We start from the raw sequence: 20,654 nt of genomic DNA, 5'->3' as shown, positions 1-20,654 counted from the left end.
ATAAATTAGGATATAGTAATGATTGAAGGCTATCCTAATTTCAATGTATTTTTCCTATTAAAAAATGAGTTGAAAAGTTAGATACTTGAAACTCGATACTATACATAGTACATGTTCTACATTTCATTTGAATAAAAAAAGACATTCAAACGTATATGAGAACTTTTATTTTGTTCCCGGCTATATTTATAGCTAGGTGTACTCATAATTGGTTTTTTTTCTTATTGATCGGTTGTACTAAATCGTAAATAAACAAAATCGATAAAGCTAGTACAAAAAAAAAACTTTTAATTTGGTACATGCACCCACCTCTAAATATACTGTGTACTTATGAGCAAGATATTAGATTAAGGAGTATGAGTTGAGTGAGTACGTACCTAAAAAATATGAAGTGAAGTGTTTAGATAGGTAATTGACAGATTAGTTAAAAAGAAATTAGGACAATTAGGCAAAAAGTAAAATGAATAATTGGTACATGGGAGGAAATGTTCATAAGGAACAATAACCGATCTCCCACTTTTTAAAGTGTAGAGATTAGATATGTGAAAAGAATACATATTAAAAAGAATATAATAAGACACCATTTTTTAAATAGGTAAGAAAAAGATCGAGACCTTACTAAACAAACATATATCACATGTAGTCCGCCAGCTATGCATAGTGGCAGAGCCACGTGGGTGCAAGAGTGGTCCACCGACCCCCCCCCCCCCCCAAAAAATTGAAATAAAAATAAAATATAGTTGAGATCTAGGAGACCTGTTATAATCTAGATCTGGTCTCGTGATACTTAAAAAAACCAACCCCGCACATAAGACATCGCGGGGAACTATGGGAGACAAACCTTAAGAGACCAATCTTTAGAAACAACCGGTCACTTGTAGTTTTGAATAACAGCTCAATAACCAAATTCGATTCAAATCAAAGAGACCAGTTATTTAAATACCTAGTCTCTTAAATTAAGTTATTCTTTTCACCACGCATATAAAACCCGTAGAGAGCCCCGACACCTCGAAAAAAAATGTTGGCTCCGCCACTGGCTATGCATGTCTACACTTGAGTCACTCCCAAACATTTCACGGCTGATGGATTTTCTTCAATAACCTCGAAGTCACAAGGTAAGTTTCCACACTAACTCTACCAACTAAGACCCCATTTAATTATATTTTTCCTTACAAAGTATAGTATTCGGATGTAAATATGATTAAAGTTTATTCAAATCGTAAAATTATACCAGACTAGATCACTAGACCACGCCAAAAAATTCAGATCAAACAAAACTATGTGATTGACTGATTGTGTTTGTTTTTACTAATTTGAGAAGTTTCGTTCATTTTATAAATTTTCAAATGAACGAAAATAATGTTTGGGTATAAGACGGAGCCACGGAGGTGCTCGGAAATTAGTGATGACTGATGAGGGACCCAAGGGTAAAATTGGAAATTGTGATTGGGCTTTTTTGGTTGTTGTTGGCGTGTTGGGTTGAGATTTGAGATGTGGGTGAGACGTAAGAGGAGGGGAGTTGTTGTTTACTTGTTTGTATTAGAAACGCCGATCCCTATTTTTTGAAACATTTTGAAGTTGATTTATTAAAGCTAATTTTCTAGTGGCTACTTGTTGCCTTGTTTGATTGACATTTAACATTCGTGTAAATGCCTCTTTAATTATTTCCCCCTTAATATTTCAAAATGGAAAGATACTAAATAAGTAAATGTCGCCTTCAAAATCTACACGATCCTCTTTAAAAGTTTCTTCATTCTTTTTAATGCCTATATTTTCTTTTTTTAGAAGTTCACTATTGATTTGGCCTTATAAAAGATCTAATATGACTAGACTTAATTACAAAAACGTCAAGCATAAACCCCGTAAATCGAGCTGGACTTTTAGAGCAAAGGTGGATTTTTTGGAAAAGGCTACATGTACACCTAGTATACAAGATTCTCTTGTACAACACCATTAATTTGTTGATGCATCATCAAACCCACTAAAATCTGAGAATGAAATACAATAAATATGTCATTTCAACCAATAGAAAAACATGGTGTATAAGATACCTTGTATACTAGGTGTACATGTAGTAGGATCCGGATTTTTTGGGCCAAGCTCAAACTTTAACCTAAAGACATGATTATGAGGTATCCTAACCCGCACTTATTTCAGGTGAGGGGACATTCATGACCTGATTCAAATCCTAATTACATCATAATCATCCTAAAGTTCTAAGTGCACTAATTGCTAATTTGCTTTATATTCATACTTGTTCACCAATTCTTAAATGGCTATGGTACAAACTAAATTTATTGTGGACTATGCCTAAAAAAAGATCCACAATTTGTTCTTAATTTATTTTAGCATGTTTATTAGGATTATTATGCAAAAAAATATCAAATTCGTGTCGTTGATACATGTGCTCGAATATTGTGATTTTAAGCCACAATTTCTTTTTAAAAATATAGGGTTACTAATTTACTATGATTCAAAAAATGGTTACTATATCATGTTTAATTTATTATAGTCACTATATGAACAATAAAGATACCTATATACGTAAATATGATGTTAGAGAAAATTATTGATTTTGGGTTCACACTAATATATTATTGTAGACCAGGGCCACACAAGAATAATCCATAATTCCTCTGTTTTTTTTAAAATGACACAATTATTTAGGCACGTTTGCCGATACACGATTTCAAACATCCATTGTGAATAAGAAAAAATTAAAAAGTTTGATATTTAAAATTAAAAAAATAATTATTGAGACGAATCTAATAAAATCCTACACGACTATATATATATTTTCTAATGTATAATCACAAAAGGAAGTCAAAAGGTCTTGTGTGAATAGTGTCTAATACTCAATTGCGTCATGTAAATGCAAATGGAAGAAGTATTTGTTACTCCCTCCGTCCCTTAATACTCGCACCGTTTTGAATGGACACGCTTATCAATGCACAACTTTGACCACCAATATCTTTAACTATATATTATAAAAACTTATAAAAATATTAATTTTTTGAAAATATATATTAAGATGAAGCCAACAATATATTACTTCCTCCGTTTCAAAAAGATCTTTACACTTACTATTTGCACGGACTCCGGTGCAATGTTTGACCGTTAATATATCTAATTTTGTATGGAAAAAATTTATAAAAAGTTAATATTCGCAAAATGAATAACGAGACCAATCTAACAAGATCTTACATTTAACATTTTGATGTATATAATAGTGGGAATTTACGGTCAAAGTGTTCATACTTTAGACACATTTTCCAAAGCGTAAAGAACTTTTTGAAACGGAGGTAGTATATACTAACATTTGTTTTCATATACTATAAATAAAATAAGGTCAAAGTGAATTATGTGAATAGTGCAAAAAGTCAAAACGGTGCGAGTATTAAGTGACAGAGGGAGTATGTTTTACGGCTATGAGTTGAGAGTTTTACCCTTATTATTTATTAACTCATGCATAATCTCCCGTCTTTAGTCATCACTTTTGACTTTGTGATTTCTTAATATACGTGCACAATATGGATATAGAAATTAGAAATAAAGCACTTTCGTGCATAGGTTTTCGTTAGTTAAGCACCATATTTTTTGGGCAAAAGGGGCAGGAGTTTTTGAAAGCCTTAAAGTCAACTCCAATTTCAATTAATTATTGAAGAGCCCAATCCAAATTCATATTGGAAATTAACAACTAAATACAAATACTCCGTAACAATTAACTATGTTTGAGATTGTAGGAATTCAAAAGAAAACACTACTCCGTAGTAGATATAGTGTAGGAAAATTAAATATGCTTTGATTTAATTTTTATATTAGGTTTTGTTTGTTTGTTTTTACGGAAAATATTTACAAAGGAAAATGATTTTCCATGGAAAATATTTTTCGAAGGAACACCCAAATAAAAATTAGTTTTCCCTTGTTATTTGTATGAAAACAATTTTAAGGGGGAATAAAGTGTTAAGGGAAGATTTATGAATAAGTCAAAGATCAAAAGTCAACATATTGACTTGGGAGTTTGTTGACTTTCTGTTAGCATTTGTTTTTGGCGCCTATTTTGGTGTAACTGATTCTGTTAGAGTTGGCTTAATACACAAGCTAACTAATTGAGATTGTAATATAAATACAATGCTGTAATTTCAGTTCAATCATAAAATAATACTACAAACTTTCTCCCTAAACTCTTCCTCTCTTAATCTCCTCTTTGTTCTGTTTCTGAAATTCTTCTTCCTTCTCTTTTCTTCCTCTGTTCTGTTTCTATCAACATCTATCCTCAATCTTGAGGAATATCCTGCAGAGAAGGTGGCTTCCTGCAACATAAAGTACCCAGAAAACCTAGAAATAATACTAATTTGTTAGAATTTCTTTAAAAATTTTAACACCAAATTAGATGACAATGTAAAATTAGACGATGACTTCTTCAATAAATTTAGAAGAAAAAATCAACCCAAACAAATGAAATTAGATTGGAGAATAAGTTTGACCATAACTGTGGCATAGGGAATTTACAGAAACTAAACTTAAAATTAAAGTAATTATGAACAATTTTAGACAAAGAACAATAATTTTTCTACAGAGCCAAAATAATAATATTCAAACAATGATTTTTTACTTGACCGGTGTTGAGATCGACGAAAAACAACAAAGGAGGAGAGACAAATTACGTTGGAAGAGGAGAGATGTAGGGGAAGAGAATGGAAAGTGTGGTGTTCTACCTATTGTAAAGGACAATGTAATTTCGTCTATGAGAAACTTTTTTTGGCCCACTTTTCATTTGGTTGGGATGACACAAACAAACAAAGGAAAATAAGGAAAACCATTTTCCTTTTGAATTGTTTTCCCCCGAAACAAACAGAGCCTTATAGAGTGTGTAAAAATGTGGGTGCTACAAGAAAAATGTGGATAGAATAAGAAAGGGTGTAAAACTGTAAATACTTTGGACAAGAGAGGTAACATAGTAAAAGGGGGTATGTCAGTAGTAGAGTATGCTCCGTTATTTTCACCTTATTTTGACTTATTTGTAATCTAATAAAACAAGAAAATATAAGTTAAAATAAAGGTTATAAGTTCAGATAAGATAAGATAAGTTAAGACAAGGTAAAGATCAATAAATCCAAATGCACAATTGCATAATTTTCGATAATAGTTAAAAAATAAGATTAAATAATACGGAGTATAAGATAACACACCCTAAATCAAACTTGTTAACAAGTTTCGTACTAAAAAAAAAAAAATTTAACAATTTTTAGAAACAGATATACTCTCTCCGTCTCTTTTGTTCTTTACATTTTCCTTTTAGGGTGTCCCAAAATGTTCTTTACATTTTCTTTATATTATCACATAAATGCTTTAATATTCTATCAAAATTTGTATCGATGATTATTTTAACCAATTAAATTCATTAGATAATTAAATCTCTCACACTTTTTCATTGGGACATACATTTTTTCTTATTTTCCCAATATCAGTGTTTTGATAAAATGAAAACATTACAAATAAATAATAAAAAGTCATCGGGACATCAAATTTTTCTTATTTTACAAATATCCGAATTTTGATAAAATAGAAACATTATAAATAAAGAACAAAAAGCCATTGGGACATCAAATTTTTCTTAGTTTACCCATATAAAAAATTTGATAAAATAAAAATATTATAAATAAAGAACAAAAAACCATTGAGATATTAAATTACTCTTATTTTTCAAATATCAAAATTTTAATAAAATGAGAATATTACCAATAAAGAATAAAAAGAAACGGAGCGAAGCATTATGTTACTAGTTCTATCAAAGTAAAAGGGTGGGCTACATTTATATAATTGCATACAACCACAAAGGGTCGATTCTCCACTTTATCTCTTATGCAAATTTAAATGTTTGTTAATTGGGCGATCCAATAATCAAAGTTGCAATTACAGAATTAAGGGAAGAATGTTGCTCTAAGAAGCGTCAATTTTTATGAATAATGTCGACGAAAATCGGGTAAGTTGGCACTAAACGCCGGGGTTGGGCCGTTGTAGTCTTACGATAAAGGTTTTAAATTACAAATATAATCGTAAATTGCGTCCTTCCTTTCTCCACCCCCTTCTAATTGCTACTCCACAAGCTTCTTTGGGAGTTGGGGAATTGCTCTAATTTCTTTTACCAATACATTAATTTCGGATCAGGTTGATTTAATTAGAATTGAATTTGGGACTACTTAGCATAAGATTTAGGTTTGACTCTACTGTGTATTGACATAGATTATTTTGAGTTTGTGATATTTCGGTTTTGTATAACACATGTGAGATCGCACTAATGGTACACAACTACTTTGGAGAAGTAAATAAACGATAAAGACAATACAAATTAAAATAAAAGGGAGGGAGATTCGAATCTTTAACCTATAATGCGTAGGCTTTAAGTCTTAACCTCAACCTCATTGGTACTAACTACTAAGTACTAACCACTAAGGAAGCACTTCGTTGTTACACAACTATATACCAATACACTTGCCATTGTTACCACATAAAATTTAGGGTTGTGAGTAGTATTACAATAAGGAAAAGTAAAAGCAAATCAAGTCACGTGAATGTCACGTAGAGGTAAACTCAGGAGTGACCTGTTAAAAATCGACCCGACTCGAGAATACTGGATCTTGAACAAGATTTTGTGACCCACAACCCGATTTTATCCGAATTCGAACAACCCAAAAAGTAATGGACAAAACCCGACCGAACCTGTTTTTGACCCGACCGATTGAAAATCATTGTATTTATAGTAATAAATTAGATTATGAGGAACTTAAGCATAGTAAAAACGTTATTTTTACTATTGTTGTGTGTAATATGATTTAAATTTGAATTATACGCCATTTTATGATTGAATTTGACTAAATATAAACTTGTGTAGGAAAATTTGTTAACTTGTGCGGTATTTTGTATATTTATTACCTAAATTAATAAAAATATAACGCGTGTTTTAAAATCTCTCAAACCATTGGGTCGACCCGAACCCGAAAGTTTTGAGTCTTGAACAAGCATTTGTAAATCCAAACCAAAAGTGATCGACCCAACTAAACCCAAACCCGTAAATAATTTTTTACAACCCGATCCGATTGACCTGTTTAACAGGTCTACTCAGGAGGCTATAGCCAGAAAATGACTAGTGGTCTAATAGTACTATACTACTATCTCACAAGTCACAACATAATGCACTTTTTAAGTTACTTTCCCGCTAAAACTGAAGTTTTTTATTTTTATGTCAGATCAGGGAGTGGCTTTATTTTGACATGGATATCAGGAGTTTTGGACTATAATTTTGAGATTATCCACTTCGCAAAGGTTGGGTGATTGGGTCGCTATGGCCCATGTGAAGCAGATACAAAAGTCTTTCTCTCGATGGGCAACGTCTTGCAAAACGGGTCAACAGCGCATGAAAAGTAACGTGAGTCACGTGACTACGTGAGCTGAGCTAAGCCCAATACCGTTTCCAAAGACAATCTTTTGAATTGATAAAGCAAGTGGGTAATCTATTAAAACTTATCGTACGATATATTCTAGATTTGAATCCCCGCCTCCATTTGTAATTTATATTGTCCTTCTGGCTTATTCACACACACACACATAAAATAATTAAAATCAAACATCTATCTAAATTATACTCCGCAACCAACATTCTCCTGTACTTATGTATTACTGCCATTTTCAAACTGCAAAGGTTGTTGATATCCCTCCGTCCCCCCCTCCCCCCCACCTTTTTTTAAGTTTTTTTCAATATGTTATTTTGGTTCCATCCTCAAAAATTGTCTCATACTAAAAATGATAAGAGAATCACAGCTTTACTATCACATACTCCGTAAAATACATTTGATTCCACTATTACTGTCTATTCTCAATTTACTCAACCAAAACTTAATTGAAGTAAAAATAGCTTGAGGACAAATGACCCCTGCAGGGAGGAAGAGAGTAGTAATTTTGTAAATCAAGCTAAACATTGCACCAAATGACCTTTGTAGAGTCATACTAATTGACTCGCGCTAAATTCTGATCTGATAAAACAATTCTTCTTATCTATTAAATGAACTAGGTGAGTATATACATACATACAAACGATTTTATAATTAGCAAGGCTAAACTCAAAGTCAGTGATTTAGACCATTGCAATTTTCCCATATATACATTCACAACATTTCAACAATCAACATACACAAAGTAAAATTTCACGAAATATATAAATTTACCAAAAACACCCCAAGTCCCCAACCTTAATTTCAAGGCTTTGTTTACACATTGAATAGCTCCAAATCCAATTGTACGTACTTAGAATTTAAAGGAACATATTCTCCAAGATGATCAGCCAACGAGGACTTGTCAATTCTCTCGTGGTGGTAAGACTTGCACACGAAGTAAATAACAGTTTGAACAACAAGGCCAAACAGAAAGAGCCAAGTCAACAACACTAAACACATCATTCCATAACTAATTTCCCCTCCAATTCCAACTGCCCAATTAATCACCTTTGATATCTCAAACAAAATCTCTATTCCCAACAAGCAAAAGTTGAAAATCAAGAACATTGAAATTGCAATTCCGATTTTACCCTTGATCAAGTCTTTGCTCTTCAGCATTGCTTGAATCCCATAAGTATCTTCTAACACGGAAATAACGCTTGCTAATTGCCATATTACACTGATATAAGCAAACCCGAGAAGGTATGTTATTAGGATTATGCATACAATTATTTTCCGGACTATGACACCATATGGTGAGCCGTCTGGAAAAATTAATGTGTACCATACGAGAACAACTACGCTTGATTCTATCAACCAGACAAGGTTATATACAAAGATTACGCCAATATTACATAGGAAAGTAACAAATAGCCTCTTCCAAACATATGGAACCACGCTCATGATCTTTTTAAAAGTGATTTCCTTACCAGTATAGATACAAGCAACTGTGTAGACGACTGCAGAGGTAGACAAGAGAGAAAATGATAGATGGAATATCAAATAAGCGAGTTTGAGGAGCCAAAATGTAGTCCATTCCGATGAGATCACAATAGACAACTTGTTATAAGCCATCATGACTACTTGGATTTCCTTTGACGCGGCCGTGTTGATAAGGGTCTTGCTAGGAAGGAAGGTAGAAAAACCATCATTAGCTAGGAAAATGCAAGAGAGAGGGATAATCAAGGCGAGGGTGACCTTGGTAAAAAATTTGGATTGTCGAAAAATGATATTGATTGATTCTTTACAAATGTCACAGAAGCCTAAGAATTGAAGCTCTTCTTGTTCTCGATCCATAAAAGTATGAAAGTTTTTGGGTAATATAGGATATGTCAATGTTTTAGATATTGATCGAAAGAGGAGCTTTATTGCTCTGGTGATTCCTTGATTTTTATGTCAATCGCAAGCCAATACTAATCGAAGAAAAGATCAAGCCTTGACTTTTGTTTTTAAGAAAATATCAAGCATTGACTTTTTTTTATAAGAAAAGGTCAAGGGTTGTCATTGTGATGCTAGTTCATATCAATAAGGTCTTGACATACTGATTAAAATAGATCATATGTTAGAATCTCCACTCCACTATTCGCACTTCGTTATTTGTAGTGTCTTTATAGCTAATCAGTCGCGCAAGCTAATAATAATTGTGATCGATGCTAATTCATACTGAATATCCACTTATATCTATGTGATCGATGGACTTAACTATGGGGTTCAGGAGTCAATCGAGTGTGACTGCCTGTCATATAGTGTAGATGTTAAAAGCGGTTTGCTACGTTGGTCATATTTAGGTTATGTTGGCAAGGCTAACGGAACGGTCTTGCAAGCACAAGGTGTACAATAAATTATTGTACACCGGGATAACTTTTACTCAGTTTTTTGTAACTTTTATATTATGAAAAAAGTTGATGAATAAACATTTTAAACTATTAAAATAGTGTTTTTTTTTTTTTTTTTGAGCGAAATGTTAAAATAGTTATCTTTATACATTATTAGTGATTTTAGAAGAATGGCTTTTATTAAAATGAAAATAATTATCAATAAAAATAGATAACTTTTAAATATATCGGGATAATTTTTAAACATTTTGAGTTAATTTTTAATCCGGTGTACGATTTCATTATACACCATTTGTAAATAACATTTTGTGCTAAGGGAAATGAGAATGATGAACTTGATAAGTTAGCTAAAATGAAGAAATTATAAGGAACAAAATAAAAGATGAAATGAAAAGCAATATATATATCAAGAAATGCATGGATCACATAAATAAAAACACTGATATATTAATTTTGATTAATTCATACTTGATCCAACATAGAAACGAAATTGACATGATCCTTAATGAAAAGGATAAAATCAATATTACAAAGACATGCATACATTAGCTAGATGAGAACGTACACTCGTACAGTATACCATAATGATCATGCATCGATCACTAAGCTATAGGCCGGTATACACTGATCGAATTAAACTCGATTAGTAGGACTAGCAAAGTTTATTCTAAGCTTAAAGGAAATTTGGATGAGCTAGTGTTGCATAGCTAGCGGACCGGGGCAAGTTAATTAAGAACTTGATAGATCGAGTAATTAATTAAATTAGTACTTCCCCTAATTAGCCAAGCTAAGCTAAGATAATTAAGTGGTAATTAATTAATAACACTTGTAAAGGGAAGCATTGTTGTAACCACAAGAGTTAAGGATGACAAGAAGCTCTTTGTTAAGGAGTGAGTTGCCAGTGAGGCCACCTAAGAGACCGCCAAGAAGGTTAATAAGAACACCAAGGGTGCTTCCTAAAGGAGTGTTTTGTAAGCTTGAGCAAAGACAGAGAGCCAAATCAGCATCAGCAATTCCATGAATGAGTTCACAACATGGTGTACCTGATTGTCCACCTAATTCAGCATTAACAAGACCATCTGCTATGTTGATACAAGCATTCAGATCTGGGCATGTTGCTGTTGCATTTGCTGACACAAATGCAAACAATGCTAGGTTTACCATCAACAAAGCAACAGCTGATTTGGAGGCCATTTTTATATTGATTAGAGAGAATAATATAGCTAGAGCTGAGAGAATGTGTTTGTTGGTTTGAGTTGTGATTGATAAGCTACATGTCTAGGGTTTTTATAGACTTCATCCAAGGTCATTTTCGTCATTTTAATCTCTGTTTTAGATGTTTAATTAGTGCCCACTATTCTTATATCTTTAAATTAATACTAGTAGTATGTGCTTGTCCAGTACTTTAATTTTATATTTAACCAATTAATAAAGTGTAATTTAACTTGCAATTTGAGCATTCATTTAATTTGATGTTCAAATTATTAAATAAATTATACGGAGTACTACGTAACTCCCATCTCCAAAACTAGAAGTTAGTAAACTTATAGGGCTTCGTGTTAACTTATATAATTAAGAATAACTCATTCTTAATTAGTGGTGGTAATAATCTAGGTTACTTACGCTAATCCATACTCCCTTTTATTCAAATCTTGATCTACAACATATACACATACTCTATACGGGGTAACTCATTACATATTGATCAATTGTTAGATCGAAGGCACCTTTCTTTTATTTTGATACAAGTGACTCGTACTTTATTTCTTCTATCGTAATCTGAGTGATAAACAATCTAGATAAGTAATTAACTAAGACCGGCACACTACAAGAATTTGTATCTTTAACGACAACCTAATTACGACGGGTCAAAAATTCCGTCGCAAAAGCCTTTTGCGACGGGGCTAACAACCAAACAATGACGGGAATAACCGTCGCAAATGTCTTTTACGACGGGTTTACGACGGATTTACGACGGGATTTCTATTAACGACGGCCCCCTTTTATGACGGGTTCGCGACAGGAAATCCCGTCGTTAATGAATGATTATTGGCCTTTCGCGACGGGATTTCCCGTCGTTAATAGTACAATTTCTTGTAGTGGTACTGTTATGTGATATCCAAGATTATAAGTTCAATTCTTAACAAGTCCTTTATTTTTTTTCAGTTCTCTTTTCTTTTTTCTTTTAATGGAATAAAGGTCTACATTTTGAGAAATTGCACAGGGTTCAATAATCATGACACCATTGTAGCACCAACACTGTTTGGAGGTCATCAATAAGGCCAATGATTCGATCTACCGACGACATGCACCTAGTGATGAGAGGGAGCTGCTTTGTTTAATTACCCATTTTACTAGTTTGTTATTTTCATTTATTGTGCACTGTGATGCACCTGATTATCCCCTAGTCCTTAGTACTATGAGCTGTCTTACTTTTGTCTTGTAGTGCCTTCTCTCATTTGCTGTCAAGCTATATGTAGAGGATGATGTATTTGGTGAACAGTGAATCAATGAGAATGAGTGCAATAATTCCTCTCTAATTAATCTCTTGTGACTTTTGTCATCATGGTATCGGAGCATTAAGAGAAATAATTAGGCAAGAGAATTAAAAGCCAAAGTTCATTCGAAGCTCATCCAACAAAATACGATCTTTCTCAAATTTTTTTTTCCCCCAAATCAATTTTGACCTAAAGACGTTTTGGAGCTGCTTTCCCTTGATATCCAAATGGCAGGAAGTTCTGAGAACGTCGTTTCCAACCCCGTCGCCATAGATGTGACGAGCCCGCTTTATCTTCATCCCTCCGAGAGTTCTTACTCCGTCGCCGTCTCCAAACTCACCGGTTCCAGCGACTATCGGACATGGCAAAGATCGATGGAGATTGCCCTCTCTTCGAAGCGGAAGTTGGGGTTTGTAAAGGGAACTGTTCTTCGCCCTACCGATGACGCCATAAAGGCGGAGCAATGGGACACCTGTAATTCCACCGTGATTGGGTGGCTCCATGGCTCAGTATCTAAATCTATTAAAAGTTCTATTCTTTTCTTAAACACAGCTCGTTTGATCTGGTCCAGCCTTGAGAAACAGTTTTCCTTGACAAACGGATCTCGCAAATACAAGTTGAAGAGAGATTTATATTATCTCAAGCAAAACGGAGTTCCTGTCCATCAATACTACACTATGATGGGTGCTTTGTGGCAGGAGTTGGATTCAATGAGTGCTCTTCCTGCTATCACAACAACTGGAAATGATATAACTACATTTTTGCGAGCAATGGAGAGGCAACATGAGGAAAATCGCCTCTTTGAGTTCCTGAACGGATTGGATGATGACTATAGTCCTCAACGTAGCCAATTTCTCCTTATGTCTCCGCTTCCGACAGTTGAAACAGCATGCTCGGCAATACAACATGAGGAGTCTCAAAGGGAGGTTCTGCGACCTGTAAAAACAGAAATGGAGACAGCAGCCATGTTTAGCAGAAGCTCTGAAGTTTCTTGCACAGCTTGTGGAGGTAAAGGTCACTATGCTAACAAATGTTTCACTGTGATTGGGTACCCAAAGTGGCATCCCAAATATCGACAACAGCAACAACAAAAGAGTGGTGCAAGTAATACTAAGAGCAAGTGGCCCAAGAACTGTGGAAAAGGTGAGGTTAAAACTGCTGCTTTAGCAAGCAGTAGTTCAGATGTTTTCTCAGATCACGGCTCTGTAACTTTCTCGGCACCACAATTTGAGCAGTTCTTGAAGAAATTCTCTGGTATGTCTTCAACCCCTGCTTCCACTTCAGAGACAGATGACGAACTAGATCATGCTTTTAGTGGTATGGTTACTTGTTGCAATGTTTCAACTGATATGAATATGTGGATTGTTGATTCTGGTGCATCAGATCATATGACGGCAAACATTGACATTATGCATAATTCTGTGAATGTGAATAAAGTTCCTAGTATACATTTACCAAATGGTGATGTGTCTAAAATTTCACGCATTGGTGATATTGCCTTGCCTAATGGTATTGTTTTAAAAAATGTATTGGGAGTGCCTACTTTCAAATATAATTTGCTTTCTGTCAACAAGTTGAGTAGAGACAGTAATTGTCAAGTTACTTTTCATTCTGGATTTTGTGTGATCAAAGACAACGCGTCTCGGAAAATCAAAGGAGTTGGTAAGCTCCAAAATGGGTTGTATTATCTTTTGGATGTGCCCGTAGATTCTGTTGATATGAACACTCTGTGTGCTGCCTTTGGTGACTATGAACGAAGGAATTACAGTAGCAATTTAGCAACTGTTGAATCTTATACCTTATGGCACAATAGGCTTGGGCATGCACCTACACCCAAACTCAAGTTAATCCCTGCCATTGCTAGTCAGATAGGTGCCTATGACTGCACATGTATAACATGTCCTATGGCTAAGTTTGTTAAATTGCCATACAAGCTTAGTAAGTCTATGGCTTCAACACCTTTTGAGATAGTGCACACGGACATATGGGGTCCATATAAAGTCTTGGCCAAGGGAAAGTATAGATATTTTTTGAATATTGTTAATGATTGCAGTAGAACAACCTGGATATATTTGTTGCAAGAAAAGTCACAGGCCTTGGACGTACTTGAAACCTTTGTGAATTATGCAAGAACTCAATTTGATAAAAAGGTCAAATTCATTCGCTCTGATAATGCATTAGAGTTGAATGACACTAAAGTCAATCCCTTGTTTTCTCGCTATGGAATACTTCATCAAACCTCATGTGTGGATAGACCACAACAGAATGGGAGAGCCGAGAGGAAACACAAACATGTTCTTGAAATCACCAGAGCTCTTAGATTTCAAGCTGGGTTGCCCTTGTCTTTGTGGGGGGATTGTGTGTTAGTTGCTGCATACATCATTAATAGTTTGCCCACTCCGGTTCTTGCTAACCGTACTCCGTTTGAGAAACTCTACAAGGAGCGTCCAAACTACGACATCATGAAGGTGTTTGGATGCTTGGCCTTTGCCTATACTCCTGTGATTCATCCTGACAAATTAAGTCCTAGGGGTGTTCCTTGTATCTTCCTTGGATATCCACCAAACACCAAGGGATATATTCTCATGAACTTGCTGACACAGAAAAGGTTTGTATCACATGATGTTAAATTTCATGAGAACATTTTCCCATATAACAACGCAACTTTAGAATCCATCTTACAACCAATACCAACCACAACTCCTCAAATATCTCCTGCTCTTCAATATGAGGAGTACTTCCAATTGATTCCTGAACCCACAAACACTGAGCCTGATCTTCCTCCGCCCACAAATACACCACCTGTTTCTTCTTCACCCTCACCCGTACCTCCTATAATCAGAAAATCTGACAGAACCATCAAACCACCAGTTTGGATGAAAGATTATGAGAAGTTTGCTTGCACAACAACAAATAATTCACCTGTTCACATTGCCACACTTGCTTATACAACTGTATCATTAGACTTCTGGTGTTTTCTAGCAAATGTAACAAAGTGTACAGATCCCACTTCTTTCAAGGAGGCTGTTAAACACTCTTGCTGGACAGCAGCGATGAATGAAGAGTTGGCAGCCCTTGAATCCAACAATACTTGGGAGCTCACTGAGTTACCACCCGGCAAGAAGGCTATTGGTAACAAGTGGATATATAAAACCAAATGCAATTCTGATGGTTCTGTCGAAAGAAACAAAGCTAGGTTGGTCATCTTGGGTTGTAGACAAAGGCCTGGAATTGACTTCGATCAAACTTTTGCCCCTGTTGCAAAAATGACAACTGTTAGGTCCATCCTAGCCGTTGCTGCAATGCAAGGTTGGATCACTTGTCAAATGGATGTTAAAAATGCCTTCCTACATGGAGACTTAGTTGAAGATGTTTACATGAAATTGCCTAAGGGTTATGTGGGACCAGGTTTGCCCGTGCGTGAAGAAGAGGGGGAGAAACCTGACAATTGGGTTTGCAAATTGAACAAGTCCTTGTATGGTCTTAAGCAAGCCCCTAGGCAATGGTTTGCCAAATTGACAGAGGCATTAAAATCATTTGGCTACGTCCAATCTAGAGCTGACTACTCTCTGTTCACAAAACAATCAGGGAGCTGCTTTGTGGCTATCCTCATTTATGTTGATGACTTGTTGATCACTGGCAACAATCAACAGGAAATTGATAACTTAAAATCCTTGTTGTCAAAACGGTTCAAGATGAAGGATCTAGGCAAACTCAGGTACTTTCTTGGTCTAGAAATAGAACACTCAAAGTCTGGAATTTTTATTTCTCAACAAAAGTATGTTCGTGATGTGATCGCTGAGTTTGGTATGACAAAGGCAAGACCATTGAAATCACCCATGGACAGTCATGTGAAGCTCACACCCACCTTGGGAGATCCACTTCCAAATGCAGAAAATTATCAACGATTGGTAGGTAAATTGTTGTACTTAACCATCACAAGACCTGATATAAATTTTTCTGTTCAAGTTCTAGCTCAGTTTATGCAATCACCCACTACTTCTCATCTACAAGCTGCATATAGAGTATTGAGGTATTTGTTGAGCTCTCCTGGGAAAGGCATACTCTTGGCAAGTGAGTCAACGGCGGTCTTAACTGCCTACTGTGATAGTGATTGGGCAGGCTGCCCGGTCACAAGGAAGTCAACCACGGGATATTGCATCCTATTAGGAGACTCGCCAATATCATGGAAAGCCAAGAAACAACAGGTGGTAGCAAGGTCTTCTGCTGAGGCCGAATACAGAGCAATGGCTCTTACAATTTGTGAAGTTACTTGGCTGACTTCTTTGTTGAAAGATCTAGGTCTCAAGAATATTAACTCTGCCATCTTGAAGTGTGACAATAAGGTAGTCATTTCCATTGCCACAAATCCGGTACTTCATGAGAAAACCAAGTATGTGGAGATAGATCAACACTTTGTGAGAGACAAGGTGCAAAGTGGTGAAATAGTTCCTGCATATGTGAGCACCTCAAAACAATTGGCTGACATACTAACCAAAATCCTCCCTGTTGCACAACATGACTATCTTCTGTCCAAGCTTGGAGTTACCGAGATGCACCCCAAGCTTGAGGGGGAGTGATGAGAGGGAGCTGCTTTGTTTAATTACCCATTTTACTAGTTTGTTATTTTCCTTTATTGTGCACTGTGATGCACCTGATTATCCCCTAGTCCTTAGTACTATGAGCTGTCTTACTTTTGTCTTGTAGTGCCTTCTCTCATTTGCTGTCAAGCTATATGTAGAGGATGATGTATTTGGTGAACAGTGAATCAATGAGAATGAGTGCAATAATTCCTCTCTAATTAATCTCTTGTGACTTTTGTCACTAGAGATGGAGGTGGTCTTAAGGCTAGTGCGGAGGCAGAGAGCCGCATCGATCAAACGGTTAAATTAACCTTGCTTGGCTACCAAACTTGACATTCAAAAGATTGTTGGCGATGTTAAGGTAATTAAGGTCCGTACGGATTGAGGTGAGGGCAATATGGTGGATCATAAGCATTAGAAAAATGTTACTAGTTGGCACTTATCAAATACAAGTACGTTTTAACAAGTAGCTTGCAATTAGGGAATTAATTAGAAATAATGATTTTCTTTAAGGAGGAATTAATTAAAAAACTAATTACCGTTTGTAGAAGTAAACTCATGGGGCTTAGCAAGCATATGCTTAAATATGCTTTTGTCGTATAGTGATAAATTGCTTAATTAGAACATACTTGCGACTTGCGAAGGATGTAAGAACGGCTTAAATTTAGGGGTGCATGTTATTTATCAATATATGCCATGCTTCCTAACTTCTTTCAGAATTTAGTTAGATAATGTATAATACGGAGTAAGATTTTCACGGCATCCATCCATCCAAACTTGTCGTAGTAATTAGGATTTGGGGCCCACCAAGAAGGCATGAAACTATCCCACATCAACGACTTAGATTGAACAAGCTAGGATATCATAAGAGTTCGATCTCTAGATTTAGAACATCGAACAAATACAGAAAGGCAGGCATTAACCATCCCACATCCAACCAGTTGACTCTCCGGTAAGTCCGATTCCCGTTCCCTCAACTCATATAGCTTGACTATTCCCTGAATATCGAGTTTACGGTCCCATGAGTTATTTACCATACAAATTTTGGATTTGTCTTTTTTTTTACCCATAATAATTCGCCTATCAAAGTAGGCAAGACTGCTTTGACGCACACTTATAAATAGTGTTACACGGGTTGATGGGTCTCAACTTACTAGCTAGCTAGCTTACTCATGAGTGGAAATCTTTGGTATCATGACCAATAATGTTTGATTCCATTGCTTTAATAGGAAACCTGTTGCAAAGAAATGTTATATATATACCACTAATAACGGAGTGTCGCGTCCCACGACATTCCAGTACTTCTTATATATATAGAGATCAACAGAAATACCATCAAACCCTGGAGAAGTCGAACCCTTCACATCAAACATGGCCTTCTTAACTTCAAAATCCGAAATTGGTTTCAGGAGCCAAATTTTCTGTCCAGCCCACAATCCTTGTACCACTTGTGTGTCGCTTCTTTTCATTGGTTAATATTAAAATTGTTTTAGATATGAAAATAAAAGTGGTTGACTAATTACAAATATGAACCAATTAATTAAGAAAGTGACATACAAGTGGACAAGTGGTACACAAATTTTGGAATAGAAGATTTTAACGGACAATGATAGAGTAACCCTAAGGGTTGGTAACCCTTTAAATATTGAGTTATGATTGGTTACAAATGCATTGAAAATAACCTTATAACACTTTCTCTCTCCAATTAATTACACTTATATATTATTTTATGTTATATATATGTATCTTAAGGGTTGCTAACCCTTAGGGTCAACCAAACATTTTCCGATTTTAACTAGATTATTACAACCGGCCACCAATTAAGAATGAGTTATTCTTAAATACATCTCTTAATAAAATTAAGTGTACACGAAGTCCTATGAGTTTACTAACTTCTAGCTAGTTTTGGAGATGGGAGTCATAAGTTATTTTTAATAATTTGAACAGCAAATCAAAGGAATGCTGAAATTGCAAGTTAAATAACACTTTATTCGTTATAGGTAGATTAAAGTACTAGACAAGTACGTACTAGTAGCCTACTATTATTAATTAAATTGTTAACTAAGATAAGTGGGCACTAATTAAACATCTAAAACAGAGAAGAAAATGACGAAAAAGACCTTGGATGAAGTCTATAAAAACCCAAGACATGCAGCATATCAATCACAACCCAAACCAACAAACACATTCTCTCAGATCTAGCTATATTATTCTCTCTAATCAATATAATTAAGCCTAGCTTAAAAATGGCCTCCAAATCTGCTGTTGCTTTGTTAATGGTTAACCTAGCATTGTTTGCATTTGTGTCAGCAAATGCAACAGCAACATGCCCAGATCTGAATGCTTGTATCAACATAGCAGATGGTCTTGTTAATGCTGAATTAGGTGGACAATCAGGTACACCATGTTGTGAACTCATTCATGGAATTGCTGATGCTGATTTGGCTCTTTGTCTTTGCTCAAGCTTACAAAACACTCCTTTAGGAAGCACCCTTGGTGTTCTTATTAACCTTCTTGGCGGTCTCTTAGGTGGCCTCACTGGCAACTCACTCCTTAACAAAGAGCTTCTTGTCATCCTTAACTCTTGTGGTTACAACAATGCTTCCCTTTACAAGTGTTATTAATTAATTACCACTTAATTATCTTAGCTTAGCTTGGCTAATTAGGGGAAGTACTAATTTAATTAATTACTCGATCTATCAAGTTCTTAATTAACTTGCCCCGGTCCGCTAGCTATGCAACACTAGCTCATCCAAATTTCCTTTAAGCTTAGAATAAACTTTGCTAGTCCTACTAATCGAGTTTAATTCGATCAGTGTATACCGGCCTATAGCTTAGTGATCGATGCATGATCATTATGGTATACTGTACGAGTGTACGTTCTCATCTAGCTAATGTATGCATGCATTTGTAATATTGATTTTATCCTTTTCATTAAGGATCATATCAATTTTCTTTTGTTGTGTTGGAGTATGAATTAATGAAAATTAATACATCAGTGTTTTTATTTATATATGTGATCCATGCATTTCTTGATATTTTGCTTTTAATTTCTATCTTTAATTTTGTTCCTTTTAAATCCTTGTCGATCGATCGTGCGTACGTAGTATTACATATCTTGATGAATAATCATTTCAATACTGTCTTGAACTCTTGATGTCATTATTGGGCTCGAGCTCGAGCTTCAATTTGAAAAACCCATGTTCGAACTAACGTAACGATCGATCTAAAATCTTGGTTGCATGGATGTGTTGCATAGTAAAATGCACGAAACAGAAAGATGTGTTTGGACTAGGGTAATTAATCAATTAATTAACACCTAAATATCCAAATGTCAAAAATATTACATTATTTCCTTGGACAGAGGAAATTTTTCAACAAATTGAAACTTGAAAGTTGAAACTCATTTGCACTTGCACGTGAGTTGCCCAATATTGAAGTAGCCAAGTAACTAAGTAAGATATGATGCGAGGAAATATCACCTTTATAATTTAACTTAGCTAGAAGAGTGTTTCCTACTATACGTGTACGTTGGATCATATTCTCCTCTACCTTATTAGGTTGTCAGATCCATAACAATATCTCTATATTTATGAAAGAGATCGACATACTAAGCTTGTTCGCATTCATTATTAGATCAAGAAAGGAACAAATTAAGGTGAATTAAGAATCCATGTCTTTTCTTCGATCTATGATATGATCTGCCCATTTTCTTCTTAGCAAATAATCCTATTTAAGTATGTT

General features: G+C 35.1%; 3 protein-coding genes across 3 annotated transcripts; 1 reads left to right on the top strand and 2 right to left on the bottom strand.

Annotated features, from left to right (window-relative positions):
* Positions 1–8,267: 8,267 nt before the first annotated feature.
* LOC110797757 (uncharacterized) lies at positions 8,268–9,068 on the bottom strand. Its single transcript, XM_022002872.2, has one exon. It carries the CDS (start codon positions 9,066–9,068, stop codon positions 8,268–8,270), a length of 801 nt encoding a protein of 266 aa, XP_021858564.2.
* A 1,577-nt stretch (positions 9,069–10,645) lies between these two features.
* Positions 10,646–11,023, bottom strand: LOC110797751 (hydrophobic seed protein-like). The gene has a single exon (XM_022002866.2). It carries the CDS (start codon positions 11,021–11,023, stop codon positions 10,646–10,648), a length of 378 nt encoding a protein of 125 aa, XP_021858558.2.
* An 8,133-nt stretch (positions 11,024–19,156) lies between these two features.
* LOC110775680 (hydrophobic seed protein-like) lies at positions 19,157–19,534 on the top strand. The gene has a single exon (XM_021980292.1). The coding sequence runs from the start codon at positions 19,157–19,159 to the stop codon at positions 19,532–19,534; it is 378 nt and encodes a 125-aa protein (XP_021835984.1).
* Positions 19,535–20,654: the final 1,120 nt, after the last annotated feature.

The sequence above is a fragment of the Spinacia oleracea genome, chromosome 6, assembly GCF_020520425.1.
Source record: "Spinacia oleracea cultivar Varoflay chromosome 6, BTI_SOV_V1, whole genome shotgun sequence".
NCBI lineage: Eukaryota > Viridiplantae > Streptophyta > Magnoliopsida > Caryophyllales > Amaranthaceae > Spinacia > Spinacia oleracea.
The sequence above is the reverse complement of the archived record's forward strand: the minus strand, read 5'-3'. Positions and strand labels throughout refer to the sequence as shown.